General features: G+C 39.5%; 1 protein-coding gene across 2 annotated transcripts in view; it reads left to right on the forward strand.

The window, feature by feature from the left end:
* VPS41 (VPS41 subunit of HOPS complex) overlaps nucleotides 1–26,976 on the forward strand; it is a 135,558-nt gene that overhangs the window by 79,921 nt on the left and 28,661 nt on the right. For both annotated transcript variants that reach the window (XM_036327450.1, XM_036327451.1), the window contains 9 exons: nucleotides 4,667–4,786; nucleotides 5,894–6,040; nucleotides 7,848–7,914; nucleotides 12,408–12,505; nucleotides 16,260–16,389; nucleotides 17,865–17,980; nucleotides 19,380–19,436; nucleotides 22,574–22,635; nucleotides 24,293–24,374. In XM_036327450.1, coding sequence (XP_036183343.1) covers nucleotides 4,667–4,786; nucleotides 5,894–6,040; nucleotides 7,848–7,914; nucleotides 12,408–12,505; nucleotides 16,260–16,389; nucleotides 17,865–17,980; nucleotides 19,380–19,436; nucleotides 22,574–22,635; nucleotides 24,293–24,374 — 879 coding nt within the window. The remainder of the gene's footprint in view (nucleotides 1–4,666; nucleotides 4,787–5,893; nucleotides 6,041–7,847; nucleotides 7,915–12,407; nucleotides 12,506–16,259; nucleotides 16,390–17,864; nucleotides 17,981–19,379; nucleotides 19,437–22,573; nucleotides 22,636–24,292; nucleotides 24,375–26,976) is intronic.

Below are 26,976 nucleotides of genomic sequence, written 5' to 3' on the forward strand. Positions count from 1 at the left end.
AGCGCCCCAACCCCCTGATCGGCCCTGCTCTGTGTGTGACAGGGTGCGGCACCCCAACGCCCCACCCCCCACGGGCCCTGCTCTGTGTGTGATGGGGTAGAGCCATAACCTCCCCATCGGCCCTGCCCTGAGTGTGACAGTGGTGGCACCCCAACCCCCTGATTGGCCCTGCTCTGTGGGTGATAGAGGGCAGCGCCCCAACCCCCTGGTCCGCCCTGCTCTGTGTGTGACAGGGGGTGGTGCCCAAACTTCCCTATCAGCCCTGCTCTGTGCATGACTGGGGGGAGCTCCCCAACCCCCTGATGGGCCCTGCTCTGTGCGTGACAGGGGGGAGCTCCCCAACCCCCTGATGGGCCCTGCTCTGTGCATGACAGGGTACGGAACCCCAACCCCCCTGATGGGCCCTGCTCTGTGCGTGACAGGGGGCAGTGCCCAAACCCCCTGATTGGCCCTGCTCTGTGCGTGACGGGGTGGTGCCGCAACCTCCCAATCGACCCTGCCTTGCGTGTGACAGGGGGCGGTGCCCCAACACCCCAATTGGCCCTACCCTGAGCGTGACTGAGGTGGCATCGCAAACTCCCGATCCTCCCTGCTCTGTGCATGACAGGGGGCGGCACCCCAACTCCCCAATCAGCCCTGCTCTGAGCCCGACCAGGGGCTGCACCTAGGGATTGGGCCTGCCCTCTGCCACCCGGGAGCAGGCCTAAGCCAGCAGGTCGTTATCTCCCGAGGGGCCCCAGACTGCGAGAGGGCACAGGCTGGGCTGAGGGACCCTCCCTTCCCCCCCGAGTGCACAAATTTCTGTGCACCGGGCCTCTAGTCCTATATAATAAAAGGCTAATAAGCAAAGCAACCGAATGGCAGAATGACTGGTTGCTATGATGTGCACTCACCACCAGGGGGCAGATACTCAACACAGGAGCTGCCCCCTGGTGGTCAGTGTGCTCCCATAGGGGGAACACCACTCAGCCATATGCCGGGCTTATGACTGGCAATCCAGCGGCTTTGGCGGGAGCCTCTCCAGCCTCTGCGGCAGCGCTAAGGATGTCCGACTGCTGGCTTAGGGGGAGCGGCCTAAGCCATCAGTCGGACATCCCCTGAGGGTTCCTGGACTGCGAGAAGGCTCAGGCCAGGCTGAAGGACTGCCCCCCCCCCCCCCGCCGAGTGCACGAATTTTGTGCACCTGGCCTCTAGTAAATATATAAGCACATTTAAAAATGAATGCATATGCTTCATATGTATCACCCTACTGCTTTTTACTCAATCATTCCTGAGTTTTTAGTTCATTTCTGGCTGTTATAAATAACTTTACATATATCTTTACTCACTTGTCTGATCATAGCATGAATTTCTAGGCATGGACTTACTGGTTTCATTTTTAAAGCTTTTGAGCCATTAATGCTAAAGGATCCTCTAGGAAGATAGTGGGAATACTACTGGGTAGTTTGAGGAGGCCTTGTTTCCTGCGTGCGCGCGCGCGCACACACACACACACACACATACACACACTGTCTGACCTTTTCATTTGATTCATCTTTGTCAGTTCTTTCCTTTCTTTCTCCTTCATCTGTCAATTCTAGGACCATTGCTATACTGTTTTGAGTGCTAATTTTATAAAATGTTTTACTGTCCGGCAGGGCCAATCCCCCCCCCCCACACACACACACACATACACAAATTGCTTAATTTAAAAAAAAAATCCTGTTATTCTTACATATTTTCAAATGTATTTATTGTATTTTAGAAGTTCTAGAAATAATTCCTTTGAGAATTTCTTCGGGCTCACATTAAAAACATATGTTGATTTAGAAGACTTAAACTCTTCATGAGAATTTTGAGTCTTATTATCCAGGAATATATTACATCTTTCCATTTAGCTAGTTCTCCTTTTAATACCTCAGTAAAGTATTTTTGTTTCTGTCATGTAGTTGGTACATGTACATTTGTTTTTGGTCATTAACTGTTAGAGCTGTGGACTTTCCCTTGTTTATAATTGTGATTGTATCCCCTAAAGTTTAGGCTTGTGGTATTTGTATTCTCATTTCAGAGTGCTCCATTATAGTTTGATTTCCTCTTTAACCCAACGATACCATTTTTTTTAAATTTCAGTTATTTTGTTTTGCTTAACCTTTATTACTAATTTCTTGCTTAACTTTGTTGTCACCTGAGAACAAGAAAGATTATTTTTGAGGTTCTTCTCTGTTTTATGACTGTCATCCATGTGGAGTCAGAGTGGGAGATTTCTCTGGTTCCCTGGATAAGTCCTATTGTTTACAAATATTGAATTTTTCCATATTTCTAGTGGTGTTTTTCTTGTTAGCTCATATTTACTGAGAGGTCTATTTTCAGTATTTAGAGTTGAAGTTGCTGTGAATTTGTAATAGATTTTTCTGAGAACTTGTTCAAATCTTTTATGTTGGATGGGGTGGGAGAAGGAGGTTTTTGTTATTGCCTGAATCGGAACAAAATTGTCTTAGAAAAATGGCTGCCAAAGAACAATGATCATTGGTGCAGCAGGGAACTGCCTTATTTTTTTTTTAAAGCCTGCTTTCTGCATTTACTAAGGAATTGGAGTGTACACAGGTACTGTCCGCCTCTCATAACTGGCACAACTGTCTTTGGTAGGTACCTTTCTGTTGCCTGCTTTCCTTCTGAACTGTGTCATCAAGTGAAGGTGGGAGTGGCTACTCAGGTGTCAGCTACCAGTGCTGATCAAGCCTGTGACCTGCATGGCATTTTTCCCATGACTCCCCTCACCTCCAGCCCCCTCTGCTCAACCAACCACTTCCCAGGCAGGCTTTTTCTTGTAGTGAGTTGAATCATGGCCTTCACTGGGGTCTTATTTTTATCATTTTATAGAATTTTTAACTTAAAATATGGGGCATATTTAATTTTTCTAAAACACAAGTACAGATTGTCCCCTTTTTAATCCTGCCTTGGTCACGTCTAGGTGGGAATTGGTGAGGACGGGAACTTGATGTAGTACTCCACCTCCACCACACCTTCGTCCTGACCTCCTGACCCGCACTGTTCCCCCAGCAGGTGGTCATGGGGCACTCCCTGGCCCCAGCCCACTCACCCAACCTGATCCAGACCACAGATGGAAGAGAGACATTTGAGTCTTATCAGTTCCTCATGTTTAATTTACAAGTTTGTTTTCAGCTACCATAATCTTTGGTGGAGTGTGTACCAGGAGTATATTCACAGGTTTTCTCCTCGTTTCCTGAATTTCATACCTGCCCTGTCACAAAATACCAAACACATTCAGTGACCTACCTCCTTGGGTCTTTGGGGAAGCTGAATCACAGACAAAGGACCTAAGGGTCTAACAGGAAGCAGGGACGCATGGTTGGCGATTTCTTTCTTAGGACCTGGGCTGGGAGAGCATGAGAGGGTTAGCAGGTCTTTGAGGGGATATCCTGTAACTGTCTAATGGAAAGACAGGACTCCATGTGTTCTGTAAAAGCCCTGCCTCCAGTCTCCACTGTGGACTGTGTGAGGACATCTTTCTTTTCTATGGATAGTAAAGAACTTCAGGCCCTTATGGCATTTAAAAGTGACCATTCTCTGCTTATTTGTGAAGATGGACACATTTGATTATAGGATTTCCCCCTTTATTTTGTATTTTTTTGACTATATGAGCCTACCTATTGAGAAAGACATGTTAAAAAATATAAGTAAAATATGAATTTGCTCTCTTTCTCCTCTACTCATTTCCCCTCCCTTGTTTGGGGGTGAGAAGGGACATAGAATATACTAAGGTAAAGTGAAATCTACTCTGATGATAGGAATTTTTTAAAATCCTGTATGTCATCAGCATTGACTTTTAAATGGTAGGTAAGCATGTTTCAGGATTACATGTGTGAGATTATTGTAAGTTATACATTGTATAAGTACATCTTGTATATATTAAGTTATATATTGTATAAATGTCTTTTCTTAAAGTATTTAAATTGGATATATCAAGAAAAACTATTTTATTGTACCTTAATAATTCATGAATTATTAAACTACAGCCTTAGAGGTTTGGACCAGTTATATTTGGTAATAAAACTTACCTAGCAGATATTTTTTTAATACATTCTCCCCTTTACAATAAAGACCCTAGCTACTCTGGACTTTTAAAATAAGTTTAATCCTAAAGGAAATTTCTCTTATGACATGAATTACTGTCAAATGCCATTTAAAAATTATTTTTCTTGGGTTAAATGAAAAACAGACCACAGATGGGAGAGAAACATGCTTCTAACTATTGTAGTTTAATCTGTAACTAATATTTTTACTTTCAGAGAGACATTATGAGGTTTTGATTTCCCACTTTCCCAAATAAATTAATTCTTGGGCAATCATTTAAAGAACATTTTGTGATACAGATCTTTTGACTAATGTGCAGTATTCTCCATGAGTTTGGTATGTTAGTGCCATCTTGTGGCTTGACTTTGTAGTAACTTCAACACTCATACATTTTAAACAGTGTCCTGGGTAAGGTAAAATGTAGTGGGAATTCTTTCCAAAATGCAAATGATATAGTACTATGAGTCTGAATAAAAATTGCCGAGAATAAGTTGTTTGTCATTTGGTCAATGGCCAGGAAAAAATAGTAAGGAGGGAATCTATGCATGCTTCTTGGTTTCTAAAATTCTCTTTTTATACTGCTTGTCCCTAGTTGCTGCTGTTTGAACGGTCTTGGATGAGCAGATGGAAGTCTTCTGTTCTGCATGAAGGGGAAGGGAACATAAGGAGTGTGAAGTGGAGAGGCCATCTGATTGCTTGGGCCAATAATATGGTAAGAGAGGGTCACCATCTTCCTAATGCTTCTTCAGCGAGAAAGAGGGGCTGCAGTGAGAGGGCTGTAACCAGGAGGAAAGATGCCACTTGTTGCGGTGGTCACTGCTAAAGGATACAAATGGCAATTCATGTCATACCTGGAAGGTTAAAGAAATTAGATTGCTCTTGGCTTTCATAATAGAGGAACTCCCAACATATTCTGGACTCTATTTTAGAGGAAGAAACCTGAGGCATGGAGAATAGTCAAATAAATGAAAAGGTATCTTAATAATTGAAGGGCTGCGTTGGGAATGTGATCTTGAAAATAATTTTTGCCTAATAGCCAAGGGCAAGTAACAGTTGAGATGAAACAAGTGCACAATATTGCTGATTCCATTTTACTCCCAATATAATCACAAGAAAAATATAGGCTTGCCTTATAAAAAGTCAATCATGATATTTGGTGCTACACTTATTTAAAAGTTTACTCAATATGAGTTAGAGCAAATAGAAAGTTTAAAATTATCTTTTTGACATCTGGCATATCGTTTTGAATTTCGAGGTATAACTTAGCAAATTAGTTCTATTCTATTCTCCCAGAATCTACCTTGCTATTCAGGACTTACTTTCCCTGGGTCACAGGAAAGGCAAGCAAACCTGTGGCCTCTTGGTTTATTTTCACTTAGCTGCTTGCTCGATGTTTCCATGTGAGTATTTTAAATGTCAAGTGTAGTTTTCTATACGTAGTAGATTTTCGATTTCAAAGTGTTTCTGAAAAGCAGACTTCATTTTGTAGTGAGTGGAATGAATGTTACACAATTAGAAATATTATTTGGCTGTCATTTTGGAAATGCAGTTGTCTGCACATTTCACATTTGTGTTGTATTTGAGCCACCGATGCCATCCACTAATAATCGCCGTCGTGCAGAAAGAAGCACAGAGGCTTTCTCTTGTCTGGGGTTCTCACAGGTTTGTGTGGAGGAGGCATTTTCCTTCGCGTGACTCCCAGAGGGCTCTGTAGACGCCGTCCGTGTTGTGCAGAGCTGGTTGTCAGTGGGGTGGAGCAGTGTTTTCCGTTACTTTTCTTCTCCCCAGTAGAGCATGTTAATGCTCTTTTATTTTCCAGGGTGTGAAGATATTTGACATCACCTCAAAGCAAAGAATCACTAATGTGCCCCGGGATGACATCAGTCTTCGCCCAGATATGTACCCCTGCAGCCTCTGCTGGAAGGACAGTGTGACACTGATTATCGGCTGGGGGACTTCTGTCAAGGTGGTTTTGCTTGTCTTAGAATAAGTCCATGTTGTTATAGGCTCACTGAAGATGCTCCAAAGGAATATGAGTTCTTGAATGCTTCTTGCAACTAAAATACTCTCACCTGAGTATTGTCAGCATGTGATAATCATTTAATGCTCAATCCTTTCACATGCCTAAGTTTTAAGACAGAGTCTTTCTTTTCCATGCCATGAAAAACAAATTGTGGCCCAGCCCATGTGGCTCAGTGGTTGAACGTTGACCTATGAACCAGGAGGTCACGGTTCCATTCCTGGTCAGAGCACATGCCTGGGTTGCTGGCTCGATCCCCAATAGGGAGCATGCAAGAGGCAGCCGATCAATGATTCTCTCATACTTATGTAATGAAATGCTATGAAGACATTAAAGAATTGTGGAAGAATATTTAAATAATATATTCTTCGTAGTAAATTGTTAGTTTTATAAAATATTTTTTTAAAAGGTGGTTAATGGTGTTCACTTTGTGCTGAGACACCGAATAGTATTTGTATTTTTCCCTTTGGGTTTTCTGTATTTTAGAGTTTTCTATGTTGTAGCTATACTTAGGGATAGCAACTATAAAAGAACGCAAGAAATACTATCTAAAGACAAAGGAAAAAAACCTGATCCCTGATGAAAGTGGCAATGGTCAGTATTTAATTTTAGATTTTTTTCACCTCCATGGCTGAACTTAATGTAAATTTTTTGGGTCCTATTACAAAATAGAATATATAGCAAAGTAAATATCTCTAGTCTTACTACCCTAAAACAACCAGGTGTTGAGTGTTGTGTGTGTGAGTGACAGATAAATACTAGTGTGTATATATATATGTATATCTCCAAACTGTATACATATAATTTAAAATAGGGATTGGCAAACTTTCTGTAAAATGCTAGCATTATGTATTATAGATTTTAAGCTACATTTTGTTTCTGCTGAATATTTCATTCTCTCCCCTCCCCTCCCTTCCCTTCCCTTCCCTTTAAAAATGTAAAAACTATTTTTAGCCGAAACCGGTTTGGCTCAGTGGATAAAGCGTCGGCTGCGGACTGAAGGGTCCCAGGTTCGATTCCGGTCAAGGGCATGTACCTGGGTTGCGGGCACATCTCCAGTGGGAGATGTGCAGGAGGCAGCTGATCGATGTTTCTCTCTCATCGATGTTTCTGACTCTCTATCTCTCTCCCTTCCTCTCTGTAAAATATCAATAAAATATATTTTAAAAAAACCAAACAAACAAACTATTTTTAGCTTACAGACCTGGAAAAAAACCAAAAGAACAACAGGCCTGGGCCAGGCTATAGTTTACCTAATTTAAATTATATAACACATTGATTTTAATATACTCAAAAGAAGAAGAGTCTGTGCCACTGTTGCTAAGTATTACTTAGCAACAGTAAAATAAATCACTAATCAGAAACACAAGACCTAGTATGAATGTTGCCCAAATGAGCCATTGGCCTTTTTTGGATATGTGTTTCTGCCAGAGCTTTATTGTCTGATGACAGAAGTAGCTCTTAAGTAGAATTGGAAAGAATGGGCCATTTGGAACGTTAAAACTATATAATAGTTTCCTTCCTTTCTTTGCCCTGGAATAAGACTTTATTGAAGAATAATGTTGAAGAATATAAGTAACAGTTGCTATATATCATGGAAATTAATTTTTGTCACTTAAGTCAGTGGGTAGATTGTGTGCACTCCATCTTCAGTACTACATGGTTAATTTAATGGAAGTATCATATAGTGAATGACATGCTATGAAGAGTTTTCCATCAAGTGAGTAAAATAACCTGTGAATTTATTTTCTAGATATGCTCGGTGAAGGAACGGCATGCCAGTGAAATGAGGGACTTGCCAAGCCGATATGTTGAAATAGGTATGCCTTCCGTGAGTATGAAACCTCAAAGGAGACTCCGTTTTGCTAAGGGGAAACCTAAGACCATGTTCTTCTTCAGGTCTTATCGCTTGGAACCGTGATGAAACTGGTCAAGGAGCTTTTGTTTTAAGTTTTGAAACTTCATTCCAGAGACCCTTTTGTCTAACTATATTTCTAATTTTACACAAGAACTTTGTAGTTGGCTTTGAAGTTGAATAACTGGGCTCTGGTTCTGTCTACTACCTGGATTTGGAACAAATTCTTACCTACCTCAATAATCTTACCCGGAAATTGTGGAAAAGAATACCTGTCTCACATGTTTGTGAGAATTCCAAGAGTTAATATGTGCACAGCTCATAGCACAGTACTGACATCTGGTCCTGTCAACGTGTGTTTTCTGAATATTAATTTTCATCATTACTGGTCTGGTCCAAACTGCCATAATCTCTTTTCTGGATCACTGCAGCAGCCTCCTAACTGGTTTATCTCTGTCCCCTGTGAATCACTGTAATCTAGTCTCCCCAGCGCAGTCAAATTACAAATCAGATCATGTCACCACCCTTCAGTCTCCTGTTGTTCTTAGGATTAAAATGAGACTCTTGGACATGACCAGAGGGACCTGTGCCAGCCCTCACCTGCCTCTCTGGCATCAGCCAGGCTTCTCCTTGCTCTCTGTGCTGCAGCTACACTGGCCTGCTTACACCTACCATGCTCCTTTCTCCCCTCTGTCTAGAATGCTCCTCCTGCTTCTTTACTTCATTGACCTTGGATCATCCTTAATCATACCTCAGGTCAAGTATTGCTTTCCTGGGGAAGCCCCCTGGGCCTCCCCAACTAGGTCACATCCCCCCAGTATGGGCATGTGGAACTCTCCTCTTTTTAGTACTTGTTTCCGTTGCAGTGATCGTGTGATTATTCATTGCGTATCTGTCTTTTCCACGAAACTATAGCTTCCTTCACAGACACACTTGGCCTGTCTTTGCTCAGTGTTTGTACCTCAGGGATCTGGCACAGTGCCTGGCACATAGGAGATGCTAAATGATACTGGGCCGAATGAATCAATGACTCCTGGAAGTATGCCAACGGTGATATACCGTTTACTTCTTCAACTTAGTTTTAAAACTTAGTGCCAAAGTTATTTAGATAGAAAGGATGAAAACTGACAGACTTTTGTCAATTAAACAGATACAGTAAACGTGTTTTTTGTATTATTTAGAACTGAGAGCAATAGGAGACATATTTGTGTGGCAGGAAAAGTTTTGCTGTCTTACAAGTTAGCTGAAAATTTCATTTACCTATTGGGTGATGAATGGGGAATATAAATTTGATGGGTCATTATAACAAAGTGAAGCTGAGATAAATCATTTGCAGTGACTATATTTCTAAAAACTGAAAGACTTAAATTACATGGCTAATACGGTTACGGCATTTAAATCTGGGGTATTTTTTATTTGAAGTCAGATGTTGGTGGTATGGTTTTTAATAACGTTTTGCCTTAGAAGGATAAATACATACAGAATAGATATATGCAGAATATAATGGTACTGAGAAAAACTGAGGAACAAGATAATATAGAAGACTGATAACACCAAGATAAAGATAATTATGTTATGATCTCTATCTTCTATCCTGCTGTCCTCTACCAGGAAAAAAAAAGAAAACCTTTGAACATCTCAGTACTTAATGTCCTGAGAGATACATATTAGAATATTTTAAATACAGATGAGTTTAAAAAAAAAAGAAGAAGAAGAAGAAGACAAGAACTCTGGGAATTTTTGAAGATGTAAAAATTTTCAGGGAAGGATAAAAAAGTAGTCAACATCTCATTAGTTGATGTTTATTGCTCACATAGTAGGTATGGGGCATTGTGCTATACGCCTTACCTGCTTTAGTTTACATCACTCTCACAGCTCCCCTTCTAAGGGCACGTAGTATGTTTCTCATGCTATAGATGAAGAAAAATGGGGCTTAGGGACATAAATAACTTGGCCAACATCTTACTACCATAGTGTTAAAACAGATAGAATCTTCTTGTTAAGGTTAGTTCACCTTCCCAAACCAGAAAAGCCTGGATGGAGGTGATACCTACCTTTGAAGATGGTTATGAGAATTAGACATGACATACTTAATGCCTGTCACACATACTTGGCAGATAATAGGTGCTCACTAAATCATGGTGGCTATTGCCACCATGCAAACTTCCACCCAGCTTTGTGATTACTAATAGCTGACCCAGTATTGGCCCTGGAGCCCTGGGATCACGTTATTAAACTGTAGTTCATCTGTACTACAACTGATGTGAAATACAATGTGCTTGAGTACTAACAATATCACATTACTGACATTTTAGTACTATGGTTAGTGGTTAAGTACCATATTTTTCCCCCTTGAGAGGAAACCTTTAGTAATATAAGCCATTTCCACAACAGGAGGCAAAGTGGTTTAGATAAGAGTCCTTAACTAGGATAAAGGAAAAGAGAAATATTAGAAGGTCTGGATTACAATTTGCTTTAGCCCAAAACAACGTGATTTACTGTTCTCTAGTAAATGAGGCAAAACCAACATTGAGACTAAAGAAGTTCTGTGACTATGCATTTCTTAGACACCAGATGTTTATAACTCTTTCTAATAAGTCAGAATCTCAAAAACACAAAAAATTATTCCTCTCTGTGGGATATTAATTTTTTTGTGGCTGTTTCAAAGGGTAATTTCTTTCTTGTTTTTCTTTTTTACAACCAAGTACTATAAGAAAGCAAGAAAAGATTTGTAGAAGTACATGACTATTTTATTTCTTAATTTCACATACTGTAATAATGCTAATTTGTTAAGTACTAAATCTTACAAATTGAGACTTTACAAATTGGGAATTACAATAGTTTAGGCAGAGACTACATGAAGTGCATAAATTATAAACAAAAAAAAGATCCTGGTCAAGGTGGCAGCGTAGGTAAATGCAGTACTCACATCCTCCCACAACCACATCAGAATTACAACTAAATCACAGAAAAACCATCATTCAGAACCACCTGAAATCTGGCTGAATGGAAGTCCTACAACTAGAGAATTAAAGAAGAAAGCACATTGACCAGAGTGATGAAAAGCAAGGACCTACAACCAAGATTACTCTACCCAGCAAAGTTATCATTTAGAATTGAAGGTCTGATAAAGAGCTTCACAGATAAAAAAAAAAAAAAAGCTGAAGAAGTAAACCAGTATTATTTATCACCAAACCAGTATTTTATTTACATTCTAATAAAAGTTATACCCAAAGAAATTTTATAGATAGGAAAAGTTATACCCATAGAAATTAAGATGATTTATCCAAGTTCAATTTAGTAGAAGTTAAAACTCAAATTTCCTGATTCTACATTAAATATAATTTACATTATACTATACTAACTTCCCCAGGTAAGAAAAGAGGGTACAGTTTAACCTCCATATAACAGACTAATTTGGGCAAGGGGTTGCCTATTAAAGCCTAAAGTCCGTCATATAATAAGGTGTTTTTCCCGAATGTCTATGTTAAAAAATTGACAAATTAGTTACCTATTTTTACTTATGTGAACATGTTTGTCTAATTAAAATTATCTATGAAAAATTTAATTTCACAGAAAAGTTTTCTATATGTATTACCGTAATTCTAAATTTATACTGAATAGGTCTAGTAAATGCCTGAATTCACCAGTCACTGCACATAAACAGATGCACAGGGCTGGGTCATGGCTTAGCACACATTGGCTGGAATGTCTTAAAACTACAGCAAAAAGTCATGCCACTTGACAACAGAACCAGTTATCTCTCTCAATATGGTGTGAACATGTGCTAATCATTAGCTAACATTGTGTACAAGTGGTGATTCTTGGATTTACATATATAGACCCCTCACCATTTATTTCTTAAAGTGATGCGATAATTCTTCATTGTAAAGACTGTCTTTAAAAAGGAGAAGGGAATTTATTTTCTCTGATCTTTGTTTCACATAAACAATAGTTTTATCATCATGTAATCTATATTCATACACCCTTTCCTCCTTTTAAATCTTTAAATAAAATGACTATTAAATGTTAAAAAAAAGAATTAGAGTTTCCCAATTACAAATAGCCTTCCTTGTGACCTTTATACACCTATAATGCCCTAACTGTGAAAAACTCTAACTCAGGCATTTTTAAGAAATTATTATTGTTATTAGTAGTTTATATTGGGTTTTCATGGGATTTTACTGTCATTTTTAAACTAGCTGGGCACAGTGTCACATTGGACCATTCATGCTGCTGTTATTATCAGGTTTGCTTTTTGTTTGTGATAGAAATTTCAGGTGAGGTTTTCAGATGCCCTCTTCTGGGACTGACTGCTGTCAGGAGGGTATGTCTGTGGCCCTTTGTGTTAGATTTCTAAAATGAGTGCATCCGAAATTCAGAGTCGATGCGTCTTTTCCTTTATGTGCTGCTTTTTGCTCCTGTTAATGATGAACCTTTTATCCCTTTTGTTTGCAGTGTCCCAGTTTGAAACCGAATTCTACATCAGTGGTCTTGCCCCTCTCTGTGATCAGCTTGTTGTGCTTTCCTACGTGAAGGAGGTTTCAGAAAAAACGGTAATTTATTTCACTTCAAATACAACAGGAAGAATGGGTTCATTTTCAGCATTACACCTAGGCCAGGTTGTCCATGAAAGGGCTCTGCTAGAGTCTGAGCAGAACTTCCTGGCCTATAAAATAAGGTCAGCAGAGATTGCCCTGTAGACCTAACGCATTTGCCTTTCAGAAGCTCCACGCATTGCCTGCCTTTGTTCCTTTTGCTGAGCAAAGGGGAGTCCTTTTTTTCCATCTCTCTTGGTATCTTAGTCGAAAGGAATGAAGGATTCCTCTTTCTGAAAGGCGAAGAAACTAAGCTGACACTGTGCATTACCAGAAATGACAGCAGTGACGTTGATCTGCTGCAACAACAGGGCCCCTGTGGTCAGAGGGAATTACGGAAAGGGCAGTTCATTATTTCCTGTGGTCCAGACATATTTGTTTACTTCCCAGTGGCCTAGTGATTCTGAGCAGCCTGATTCTGGCTTTGAAATAGACTGTTGCTAAGTCTCAGCTATCAGTGCAAGCGATGGTATGAAATGTATGGCTAAATAAGAAGCCGCGGAGAGTCTAGATTCTGTGATACATGACTCTGGAATGAAGCCCTTTGCATGGTCCCGGGGAGGGAGGGGCATGCACACTCGCCTCTCTTTGAAGCCTAGGCCAGCCCCATTTCCAGCTTGTCTTTATGTCCGAGTCCAGGGGTCCTGTCAGGAAGGGGGTAGGGGTGGCTTCAAGGCATAAACAAGGAGAGCTTGTTATAAAGGATTTTGTTTTGATCCTGTATATAAAAGAAATAGCAATTGATTGTCTAGTCCTTTACAGTAAGTAGGCTCTTCTTTTCTGTATCCTCTCCTTTCTTTTCCCCCTTTTCAAATGCCAAGGAATAAAACGGGGAGAAAAACCCTGGGAGGCCCAGTTTTGAAGTGGTAGCTGCTCTCAAGCTTTCTCTGTGCTAGCACTTGCATCAGGAAGCCATTGCTATAGTAACCTGAAGCTCTGGGTGCCCATGTTGCTAGGCAATGGGAAGCTGTAGACTTAAGTGAACACTCAAACCTGCTAAAATCAATATGGCTGGCTTCTAGCTCTGTTGCAGGACATCGGTTTATTATTATTATCATTATTATTATTATTATTATTATTATTATTATTATTATTTTGAAAATACAGAAAAGCAGTGGCTCCTGAGAGAGTAAATATGGTACTTTTTGATGAGGAATGTGGGGAGGATTGAGAATGTGATTGAAAGGCATAAGGAAAGAAGTAGTAAAGTGAAAAAGGGAAAGCCTGATAAACAAGTGACCAAGAAAAGAAAGAGAGGAAACCTTCGTTAATAAAAGAGAGTATTGGAAAGGAGTGAAAACCAAGAAAGGCCAACCACATAGAGCAAATTAGAAAATGAAATTTTTTTCAGAGAAAGAAGTGAGGATCTTGCAGATGACTTAAAAATGTGTGTGCCATTATATTCATTGCATATAACACCAAAGTACCTAAATCCTTACACACAGAGTAAACTGACAAAATTAAGACAAAAGGAGTAAAGAAGCAGCTTGGGACCAACAATGCCTCCCCACCTTTTTTTCCATATCGAGAAGATCACTTATCTGCAACATTAAACTTTGTTTTTGTATCACTCAATATAGTATCCCCCAACATAGCTTTCTTTTTACCTATGTGCATTTTTTCCACACAATTGCAGTCATAGTTACACGCTATTCCTTATTGCCATATTTTTGGTGTCCTTATTCCATTTGTCCTTATTCCATTCTCTCTCCGTGTGGCCATGGAGTCTCCCATCATTATCTCTTACTAGCGGCTCAGTGCAGGGAGTCCCTCAGCCCAGCTTCTCCCTCTGGCAGTCTGGATCCCTCGGGGGATGTCTGGCTAACGGCTTAGGCCTGCTCATCCTTAGTGCTGCTGCGGAGGTGGGAGAGGCTCCTGCTACCACCACTGCACTGGGCAGCCATGAGCCAGCTTTTGGCTGAGCAGTGCTCCCCCTGTGGGAGCGCACTGACCATCAGGGGGCAGCTCCTGCGTTGAGTGTCTGCCCCATGGTAGTCAGTGTGCATCATAGCAACCGGTTGTTCCATTGTTAGGGTCAATTTGCATATTACCCTTTTCTTTTATAGGATAGTGGTTGTGTACTATTTTATCTGGTTGATATACCCTAATTTATTAAGCTATTCCCCTAATGTTTTATTTTTCTTTCATTCAATAATAAAGGTAAGAATTGTGGTAAGCATTGCGGGTTAAAATCCTTTATAATATACTCAGGACCAAATTCTTGCTTCTAGGAAGTTTACAGATAAGCAGGGTTTGTTTGGCCAGTGAACAGTGGTTATCAAACAAGGCGATGAATCACATTGTTCATGGTTTTCTTACACATATAAAGGAGCTCTTTATATGGTCTAGCAGGGCAGTTTTCTTTTACTATTATTGGTTCAAATATATTTTTTTTCCTATTTTGCTATTTTTGTCTTTGTTACAGCAGTTAATTTTTTAAATATTCACATCTTTCAGCTATTTCTTCATTTTTTTTGTTTCAAAATTGAGATAATTCTCATTTATCCACAGATCTGATAAATTATGCTCTGTATTCACTGTTGTTGTTTTTCTCTACTAATTGATCTTTTAGAGTTGACATTTATTTTTGGAATGTTTTCAGTGTATGAGGGGCATAGCTAATGTAATTACTTCTCAGTTAACCTAACAAAATTGATCAAGGAAATCCTCGAGGCTTACTGTTTACTTCGGGAACTTGAGAGTTGGTGGTGCCTCCGGACCTCTTCCCTTCTGTTTCATTGTGTCACACTGCCCCAGGCCTTGTTGCTTCGGATAGTGGTCAGGTGTATGTTGTATTTGTGTGCTGAAGGCCCCGAATCATCAACTTCAAAGTAAAACAAACTTGGTTTGAAATCCAAGGTTTACCATACGTTCCAGTTTTTTCACAAACCCAGTTTCATCGTTTACATATGTAATTTTTATCTTAGTAAATCTTTTGATCCTCAGTTTCTTCATCTGTAAAATTGAGAACACTATTCCTTGCTAAGGGGTAATTTAAGAACTCCGTGAGAATAGTCTTTGTAGAATCACAGTAGGTTAGTGGAGCTGTAAGAGGTGCTCAGTAAATCACTTGCCGCTTCTGTCTTGACCTAGAACTGCACTGTCCAAAACTATATGTCACTAACTATATGTTTAAATTAAGTTAGGACTAAATTTAGATTAATTAAAACTAAATATACTTAAAACTCAATTTCTCCCTCACCAAAGTCACCTTTCAGGTGTTCAGTAGGCACCAGTGATCATGTCTGTTGCGTTGGACAGAGCAGATAGGGAGCATTGCCGTCATCTCAGCCGGTTCTGCTTTAGACATGGGTCTTAAGCTCTGACTTCTTACTTTTAGCATTACCTGTCAGCTTACCTGTAGTGGCGGCGATTTGGATAACGGAGCCGTTTGTAATATTATTTGTACTCTGCTCACCTTTGTGACGAAGAGGTGCAGCAAAGTGGTCTAAGGCTGTGGTCACCGTGGCGTTGAGTTGGCTGCCGTCCTGGGCTGCTGACATGGCACAGTAGTACCTGTTTATCTCATGCAAAGGTCGGAAAATAAAACACAGTTACGAGGCTATCTGTGGCAGGTGGTTAGAAGGGCTTACTTAGATCCGCCGAAATGATAAAACCAAGGCATTTAATTATGGCTAACTAAATTTAAGTTGTATAATTTGTAGAGATGTCATTAAAATGAGCTTTTCCCGTTCTCTTTTCTTGCCCTTAGGAAAGAGAGTACTGTGCCCGGCCCAGGTTGGATATTATCCAGCCGCTCTCCGAGGCCTGTGAAGAGATCTCGTCCGATGCGCTGACAGTGAGAGGCTTCCAGGAAAACGAATGTCGGGATTACCACTTAGGTGAGAGAGATCCAGGAGCTGGCTCATGGTGTTGCTTGCATTTATATTCCCCACCCACTTCCACTCGAGTAGCACAGCAGGAATTTAAATTGAGGTGCTGAAAGGATCTTAGAGAATATCTGGGCAGGCCTCTTAGGTTGCAAGTGTGGGCATCGAGGCCGAGAGATACTATAGAACTTGCTTGAGCTCCCACAGCAGAAGGGAGGGGGAAAGATGGGGCCAGGATGGAGGTGAGTCGGCTCTGGGGTCTTTGTTTTTATTCTTGGTCTATTGCCCAAACTATTTAAAGTGACACCTAATGTACACTGATGTCAGGCAGCATGTTCTAATTACTCCCAACTTTTTGTCCCTAGACAGAGTACTCTGGGATGGCAGAGAAGTTATCTTTCTGTTTGTCACCAAATGCTCAGAGCCTAGCAGAGTGCCCGGCACATACTAGGGATTCACTGAATATTTGTTGAGTGGATGAATGAACACACTTAGTCACGGCTCACAAATAAAGGGAAAGACATTGCTGGTTTGTCATACCAGAGGCATCTGTGTTCGGGTATTATCACATCCTTCAAAAACACATGGATGAAAATAGAACAGCTTAGGCTTTGAAGAATGTTTTTCTGCTTTAAAAACAATCGACATTTTTGTGTGATATTTTTAGTTCTCATTTTAACCAAAGCAAATGAAGAAAGAGTCTATACATGTTTGACTTTTCTTATATGAATCCCCTGATCATCTGAGAAATGTGAGAAGAGTATTCTGGACTTGGCAAAAAGCAAACGTGACTCACAACTGAGAGAGTCCAAGCTAGGTATTTTGCTCAGAGCAAACTCCGCTGCACACTTAGAAACCCTTCCGAACAAGTTTTATAATTGAATTCTGCAGGAAACCCTCACAATTGGCATTGTGCACAACATGCTGAAATGACAGATTATATCCCCAGGGCTCGGGGCATCTGTCACTTATGCTTTAGATGGCCTTGACCTTGATGAGGAGGAAACATTTATCGCAGACTGTAGGGTGTGGTTCTGTAAAAAATAGGACAGTGCTGTAAATGGCCATTAATAAAGTTTATATACAGTACGTGAATTCTGATATGCAGTAGACATGGAGAATTTTGAACATTACCTTTCAGCTGAAGTCAGAATATATTAAACACAGAATTTTAAACTCACCTTATTTTTAAAAAGATTTTTGGTATTTCTCCCCTCACCTTCCTTCCTTCCTTTCTCCTTCCCTTTCTTTTTTTCTTCCAAATAATTTTACAATTGAATACTTTTTAAAGCACTGGGATATATTCTATCATTCTCTACCTTGTCCCACCCCTACCTTCAAACAGAACCCAACGCACTTGTTCCAAAGGTGTCGAGTTTTCCCTTCACTCTTACTAAATTGGATTGCCTAATTAAGTCCCCTAAAACCTCTGCCCAGGTTTCTGCTGTTGAGTTGCCCCAGATGTTCCTCTCTTCTCTCACCCGTAGAGTATTCTGAAGGGGAATCGCTCTTTTACATCGTGAGTCCAAGAGATGTCGTGGTAGCGAAGGAACGAGACCAAGATGACCACATTGACTGGCTCCTGGAAAAGAAGAAATATGAAGTAGTTTTAATTTTACTTTCTTGAAAATATTGACACATCTGTAACATAGAGGATAAAAGGTTTTTGTGATAAATCTTTCATGTAGGTGAATTAGAATGCCCTACTCTAGCCAGGACTGGTACTCAAGGGTCCCGGGTTCGATTCCAGTCAAGGACATGTACCTTGGTTGCGGGCACATCCCCAGTGGGGGGTGTGCAGGAGGCAGCTGATTGATGTTTCTCTCTCATCGATGTTTCTAACTCTCTATCCCTCTCCCTTCCCCTCTGTAAAAAATCAATAAAATATATTTTTAAAAAAATGTTGATAATGCTCTTAAAAAAATAAAAAAAAAGAATGCCCTATGCTAGAAAATATGTTGGAGGCTAATAACTTTCCAATATTCTTTTTTAGAAATATTTTTGGGAAAAGATCACAAGGAGGTTAACTAGCTTTACTGTTCAATGGAAGAGGAGTTGGTAGTGGAGGGAGGAAAGGGGTTCCATCTAGCCTGTTGAAGTGTTTATTTTGTGCTTATTCAAGAGGAATAAAATAGAGCTAGTATTTTAGAATTGTCTGTTTGGATATTTTTGTGGAATCATTCCTTTGGTGCTTATTTCATATATAAAAGTAAAGCTGCCAAATTCTCACTTAGGATGGTTGAACTACCCATTCAGATGGAACGACGCCCACTTCATTGAGTTCAGATTAATTTTAATAGATAAGAAAAGAAAACATGTTTTAACCTCAGTAACCATAATCTATTCATATGTTGCTTTAAGTTTGTAACCACCTGAAAGGATTTGGGGAAAAATTTTTTAACTTAGAAACTATTCAGAGTTCAGGCATTGATACTAAGTTCGTACCATACTGCCTTTAGCTCCAGTATTTTCTTAAAGAAATAATTCTGTGTTTTAAACATTTGTGTTAAAGTAATAATTACAAACTTTACAGAATAAAAATTAAATCAGAGATTTTCAAAATGTTATTTGTATATATACCTAAACATATGCATATAGTTTACTTTTTATGTTTCGTAAAGGAAAAGTGTTCCTTTGTCAATATAACTCATACAGATTTAGAATGACCGATGACTTTTTTTGTTTGAACCTGGGAGCTTTAATTATATTTTGATTTCTGTCTGCAAAGTAATTCTAATATTCTAATGTGGAAATGAATTCAGGTGGAAATAAGAGGAGTCTGCATTTTGGTTGGCTGGTTTTGTTTGAGTGTGAATGCAGTGAGGTTCATTCAACCATAGCATTAGCAATTCCTGTGCTTGAAGCAAAAGCTGCAGGAAAATGGGGCTTTATTTATGTAGTGTAGAACTCTAAAACATAATAAATACAGTGTTTATAACCTCCTGTCTTTCTCACTTTCTCCCATTTTTCCTCCTCCTTTTATCATGCTCATGTAAATATAGGAAGCTTTGATGGCAGCTGAAATTAGCCAAAAGAACATTAAAAGACATAAGATTCTGGTAAGTGTGTAATTTTATTATTTGATATATAGCTTTACCTTTCAATAAGTTATAATGAAACTGAAAGTAATTTTAAAAGAACTGATTCTTCCTGCCTTTTGAGAATTTATTTCAAACTAATTCTCCAACCTGTAAGATCAAAATATTTCATTTTATTGAGTCAGTTTCTGCTTGTAAACAAGAGACTTGAACACCTGCTAGGAGGTAGTTTTAGGTAATTTGGAAACTGGATTTATGAAATACACTTTAAATACAAAGCTTTCCAGTTATGTGTGGTGAGATTTCTTTAAATCATAGGTAAAATCACATTATCACAAAATGTATCAAGAGTAGTTTTATGAAAGTGGATTGCTTCAGTGTTTCCATAATAACAGACTCAATTGATTTTGTTATGGAGACTAATCTAGGACATCAAATACATTTTTATTACATTTGGACTCTGGAAAAATATAGTGACTGAAAGCCTATTTCTTTGCTAACTGTGACAGTGAATGTGCAGAGGGAAAGCAGAAAATAAATCTCCTTCTCTCTGAGTGTGAAGGTTCCCTAGAGACCATCTAGCCCAGGACTCTTGTTTACAGCTGAAGGCTGGAAACTTAGTCTTTTATGGCTACTTGGTTTCAGCACAAATTCCTTTTGCCTATACTTCCCCTACCTTAAACTTCTCTGTAAAACTTCACATAAAGGCCTAATTCTCAAGAATGTACAAGCAAAATAATTCAGGAACTAAACAGAGAAAGAACCAGAGCATCTTTTTATTTATTTATTTTTTTATTCAAAATTGTGGAGAATGGGCAGGGATTATCTAGAAATGAAGCAGCAGGTGGTCCAGCCAATAATATATGTGATGGTGCAGAGTCGTGAAACTGCTTGGCCGCTTGGTTCTGTGGAGCAGTGAGGAGTTTGTACATCGGGAGAGTCTGATTCTGAAGGGCCATGTGGAATTAGGAGCTTGACTCTGTCTTGGAATCTCTAGAAGACAGGTTGAGCTTGCAGTGCCTCATCCATCATATTTGCTTGTTAGAAAGAGTCTCTGATGGAGATGGGAATCAATGAGGTATGATTCCCTTCTTGGTGTGGAGGTGGAAGTGATGAGACCTGCAGAGTTGATAGGAATGGAGTGGTGAAGATAGATGGAAGACATGGTCAACTAGACTCGGGTTTGGTGACCGGCTCTGTGTGCATAGGGAAGTGAGAGCGAGAAATCTAGGCTGACTCCCAGGCTTTGGGCTTGGGCCTCTGGTGGATGGTGATGCCATTCAGAGAGAGAGAGAGCAAGAGAAAGAGAGGGTTGGGGAAAGAGAGTGAAAGACAGAGAGAGAGAGAAGGAGGGAGGAGGAGAAGAAGATGATGAAGAAATGAGAGAAAGAGAAGAAGAGGAGAGGGAAGGAGAGAGGAGAAGAGAACAGGGGGAGAGAAGGAGACTGTTTAAGGAATAATAGGATCAGGTGTGTGTTGTGGGGGGGGGGGGGGTGAAGTTCGATTTAGACACATTGAGTTTTTGCCTCCTATGGAACATAGTGGAGCTCAAGAAAGATATCCGGACTCAGAAATAGATTCGAGAGAGTCATCAGCAAACAAGTGACTATATGTGTTTGGACCAATCCACAAAGGGCAAGTGTCTAGCTTTAGAGAACAGAGGACCACGAATGGAACTATTGGGCACACTCACATTCAAGGGATTATGCCTACAAACAGAATTGAAACAGCCAGAGGAAGGTTGTGTCATGGGAGCTGAGAAAGGAGAGAATTTCAGGGTAAAGAGAGTTAAATGCTTAAATGGTTGAGGTTAGCAGGCCAAAAGTAAGACTAGCTCAGCTAGTTAGTTGTACATTTGACTTAGTAATAGGAAGGTTACTAGCGAATTTTATGTATATGTTTCATTTATTCTCAACATGTTCTAGAGAGTGAACAGTGAATAGGAGATTATGAAGTAAACTTAAATGTAGACTAGTTTTGAAGTTGAAAAGAGTGAAGATTGTGGTTGGGGGCTATGGCATCATGGGAATGTTGGTGGTGATGGTGAATATTTTGTGTAAGAGAGACACTTAATATGCTTATGTTAGGAAAAGAGACAAAATTGGGTTGAAGTTCAAGGTGTACAGAGAAAGAGGGTGAGTGGCAGAATCCACTCCACATGGAGAAAGGGCATGGCATGAGGAGAAAGGTTGCAGAAACGGCACTGCAAAGGAGACATTCTCTTCTTTGAACCTGGACAGACTCCACTGATAGTGTGATATGTGGTCTGTTTTCAGAGACATAAATGTAAGCACCCTTTCTTCACTCTGTAGTTCCTATAACTTGAAATATGATTCCCTACATAGTAGTCATTAAAGTAAAAATATAATAAACTAAGAACTATGGGTAGTTCCCTTCACTCTTGGAATGGGCATGTCCTATGCATTGATTATGCATAGACTTTTCCTCCTGGCACAATATAATTTCATAACGAGGCAGGCGGAGAGAGAAATGAGCTCCTGCCAATTTTGTCATCAAGGGAGAAAGTCCGTAAAAACTTCTTTGTACATAAAGTAGAACTTAAAGTCCAAGTTGCGATATATATGCTGAGTTTAAGCTTCTCATGAAAATGCTTTTGGGTGAAAATAATATTTCAGAAGAAGAGTTGTGGGATGGTCAACCAAGAGCCACAGGCCACCCCAAATCCTTCCAGAACTGAGGTAGAGTAAGTAAATAGACATGAGTACTCTGAATCCAGTAGGCCCAGTTTCCTCATCTGTAAACTTCTGGGTTTGAATTACATATTTTTTCTGGGCTTAGTTTCACTTTAACATTACCTTTAATATTTCCCTTTAATATGATGTCCTGTCCTTTTGTTTTACTTACAACTCAGACTTGAATAGACAGGTGGCTCACATTCTACAGATGAAAGCTCATTGCAAATTCGAAAATTTGTGAAAATACAAGTGTATTTAAATATGATTAGGAAGGGAATGAGTATAATTACAGGAATATGCTTAAGAAAAAAAGAGCATAATTACATAAAGCATACTAAGCTGTATAAATAGGTTCCAGTCAGTAGTGCTAATAGGACCCTAATGTCATGGCTTCTTCAGAAATAGACTCAGCTTTTTCGTTGTTCCATTTAATTATGAAATTCCTTCATTAATTTTCTCTAGGACATCGGCTTGGCATATATAAACCACCTGGTGGAAAAAGGAGAGTATGACATAGCAGCACGGTAATAATGACATTTACTTGCTGATATAAATAGAATTGATCAATGTTAGCAGTAAAAATAAACCATTCTCTGCAGTTGACAGATGTTTTTATTTAACCTTTCTAACCTTTTTGACTATTCATGATTTTAACCACAGCACAGATATATGTATATGTGTGTGTGTGTATGTATGTGTATATATATAAACACCTACTATCTACTTTTTACCAAACAAATGTTTTTCTCATTAATGATAAAGGTGTCAAAAACCATGAAGAGTCTGAGATTTTATCCTTTTATAAGCTAACAAGTTAGCCTGCCACAGTTTCAGGGTTGTCTCAGCAATAGTAGTAGCCAAACACCAGCACTTGTGCCCGGTCCCACAGCACTGCACGAAGAGGGCCAGGTGACCCTACACAGCCAGTGGGTTGTGTTGCAGGAAAGGGACTCTGAACTTAGGGTGCCTGATTCTTTTATAATGGGCAGTAAGCTTGCCTTCCCTTGGCCTCGGAGGAAGATGTTACTTCTATTATACTGGACAGGAAGCAAACCTGTTCTTTGCTCCGGAGGGAAGCACTGTTTGGGTCCTCTAATTTTCAGGGCTCTTCACTTAACCAGTATCCTTGAGAAGAAGATAGTGTAGAATAAAGACAGTTAGTGCCTCTGCTTGCAATTCAGTCAGAATTGTCTCTCAACAAGACGGTGGCAATTAAACAGAAATGATCAGACTGCAGGCTCCTGGTTTGCCGGGGTCTGTGGTGGGCAGAAAACATACCTATGGTTGTATGGGTGTGTCGAGTGAATGGCTTTGCCTGCAGCTATGTGGTGCCTGTACATGGCTGACCATAAGATAGCCTTCAGGCCTACTTTTCCTCCCCTGAGATTTAGGGAAATATGTTTCTTCCATGTGCAAATTGAGTAAAGTTTTATTCTCCAGATTATATACTATACTGTGGTAGGATTCTAATTTTCTCAAGTCTAATTTTGTTGTCCATTACTTAAAGCCATTCAAGAAGTGGTTTAACCCCTAGAGTGCCAGGGAGCGCGATCACGCTCCTCCTGTCTTTCGCCAAAAGCGCCGGGAGCGCTATCGCGCTCCCCCTGCAGTGTCCAGCTCTAAGTCTGCTTTTATTAGTGATGATGATATTGCTAAATATGTCAATTCTTGCTGTGAAGATGACGATTTTGTGGAAGATATTGAATATGTAACTTCATTTACTTGCGATTCATAATTTTTTTCCTAAACTGCTGTAAAATCAGCAAGAATGCCTTGGCAATTTTAGCATAGTTCCTAGGATATTGGTTGGCACTCAAAGGGTTAAATTGGCACTTTGGGGTGTGATGACATTTCTTCAAGGCAAGACAGGTCCCCAGATCAGCGGTGCTCATCTGGATAAATAGGAAACTCAGAACGGGAAAGTCCTGAGAAAAACCCCTCATTGTATGTAGTCTTCTGAAAGGTATTCATCTTTATTTATAAGTATTTTCTATTTTTATGATTTTCATCAACCTTGTATATACAAACAAGTGAGCACCAGTGCTACTTGAGATAGAATTTGGTCAAAACTCTGAGATAAGAGATTAATTTAAAACATGAGGGGAAATGTCTACTTACTCTGTCTCGGTTTATTTCTTTTTACTAAAACTTTCTTTCTCTCGGGGATATTTTTGCTACCAGCAAATGCCAGAAAATTCTTGGGAAAAATGCAGCACTCTGGGAATATGAAGTTTATAAATTTAAAGAAATTGGACAGCTTAAGGTAAGCCTAACTTTATTTTTAACTCTTAATTTTTTTGTGTAGTATATTAATATAGGTATGCCTCGGAGATATTGTGGGTTAGGTTTCAGACCAATGCAATAAAGCAAATATCTCAATAAAGCGAGTCACATTTATTTCCCAGTGCATACAAAAGTTGTTTATACTATACTGTAGTTTATTAAACGTGGAAATAGCATTATATCTAAAAAAAATACCAGTACACATACCTTAATTAAAAAATACTTTATTGCTAAAAAAAATGCCAATCATCATCTGAGTCTGTTGGAAAAATGGTTTCAATTGAGTTGCTCCATGCAGGATTGCTACAAACCTTCAGTTTGTATTTAAAAAAGTGCAATGTCTATGAAGTGCTATAAAGCAAAGTGCAATAAAACAAGGTATGTCTTTATTGAGATGGAAATAAAATTAAGACAATAGTAGTCACTTCTTTATTAGGAAGTGAGTATTAGCTCAGCTAGGAAGAAAAATCAAACTTTCAGAAATTAGTTTAAAACTTAGTTTATATATTATATGTATAAAAATTTACATATATAATATAGTACATAAATGATGTGTTCACTTTCTTATCCCCTTCCAGTTCTATGTTCAGATGAAGTTTTCATATTCCTTTTTAAATTTTTATTGATTGATTTTAGAGAGGAGGGGGGAGAGAAAGAAATTCGTTGTTCCACTTGTTTATGCATCCATTGATTGTTTCTTGTATGTGCCCTGACTCGGGATTGAACCTTCAACTATGGCATATCAGGATGACTCTAACCAACTGAACCAGGGCTAGTCATGTTTTTTTAGTGTGGTTTTTGTGGTTTAATCTTCACCTGAGGTTATGTTTTTAGAGAGAGGAAGGAGGGAGAGAGAATGAGAGAAACATCAATAAGAGAGAGAAGCATCAATTGATTGCATCCCACATGGGCCCTCACTGGGATCGAACCCAAAATTGAGGTATGTGCCCTGACAGGTAATCGAACCCACAACCTTTTGGTGCACAGGGTGATGCTCCAGCCAACTAAGCCACCTGGCCAGGGCTGGTCATGTTCTTTTTAATGGTTGTGGAAAATAGGTTATTATCTCATCCAGTAGATTTTAAAACATGAGGGTGTTTTTTGTTCGTTGTTTTTCAAATTTACTAAAGATTAATGCTTTTTAAAATAATATTTTACTTACTGTAAAATAAATGGAAAAGTTTGATTCTAGCTCTAACAAATAATTTTGATACTTCATTTTTTAATCTTTTTTTTGGGTTGTGTTTTGTTAATCCTCACCGAAGGATATTTTTTCCATTGATTTTTAGAGAGAATGGGATGTAAGAGAGGAAGAAAGGATGGGGGGAGGAGATAGATAGATGATGATAGATAGAGAGAGAGGGAGAGAAAGAGAGAGAAAAACATCAATGGGAGAGAGACACATCAATTGGTTGCATCCTACAGGTGCCCCAATCTGGGGAGGGGATTGAATATGCAATCCAGGTGCATGCCCTTGACCAGGAATGGAACCTGCAACCCTTCTGTGTGCGGGGCTATGCTCTAACCAGTTAGCAACACCAGCCAGGGCCATTTTTTTTAAATCTTTCAACTTGGTGCACAATGACCAAATCAATAAAGTATTCCTATATTTGTTTATTTAAAAAAAACCTTTAACATATGTGGGGGCCTTTTCAGTGGTCTCTTAGCGTTGTGAATATTCTTTTAAAAATTCCCAGTTACTCAGCTGGTCAGCCCCATATGTCTTCTCGTCCCTGGGAAACCCCCAAGGACCCTGCTCCTCATGTTTATTGGGCTGCTTCTGGAGTGTGTTATCCAGTCCTGTGGCCATGTTAACCCAGGTGGCTCCATAACCTAGACTTCTCTTTTGAATATGTTATCTATGTTAGAAGTGTGTGATAGCCATTTTTTGCTGTATATATTATTGATAAGGACTGCTCAAATTAATGTGACTCCATTTTCTTCCCAAGTTCGGTCATTCTCCTTTCAATCTGTGTTTATGACATCCCATTATACTCATTCCTCCCTGCTTAGTAGCTCAGCGCCACTGTTTTGATGTGAACTCCTAACTCTCCTTATTCTACTTAAACCTCCAATTCTTGTCAGTTTTACCCTGTGAGTATCAATAGGGCCTCTCTCTTTCCTTCTGGTACTGCTGCCTTAACTCTTGATAGATCTACCAGCAACCCTGGCCCAGAGTGAGCTGTTTAAAAAATCAGTGTGCCGCTCTCAGTCCCCCATACCTGTTGTTGGCCTCTGCCCACAAGATAAGATCTGAACTCCTTTCGTGACCCCGCCTCCCCTTCCTCTCCAGCCTCTTCTCCCTTCAGTGGCCGCATTCCACATCTGTGACCGCCCTGAATACAGAGTATGCTTTCATGGCCCTACGCCTGTGCTCATGCTGATCCTCCTCTTAATATCATCTCGGTGATCTTCTCCCTCTTGCTATTTAGATTTTCATTAATTCAACAGAAAGAACAGAGTTGTGCAGGTTCACCTAGGCAATTTTTATTCATTCATTCAAGCATACATATCCCTCATAGATACATTAAAAAAATTATAATGTGATATAAGAAAATAGAATTCATTTGAATTTTTCCTCC

The sequence above is a fragment of the Myotis myotis genome, unplaced genomic scaffold, assembly GCF_014108235.1.
Source record: "Myotis myotis isolate mMyoMyo1 unplaced genomic scaffold, mMyoMyo1.p scaffold_m19_p_11, whole genome shotgun sequence".
NCBI classification, from domain to species: domain Eukaryota; kingdom Metazoa; phylum Chordata; class Mammalia; order Chiroptera; family Vespertilionidae; genus Myotis; species Myotis myotis.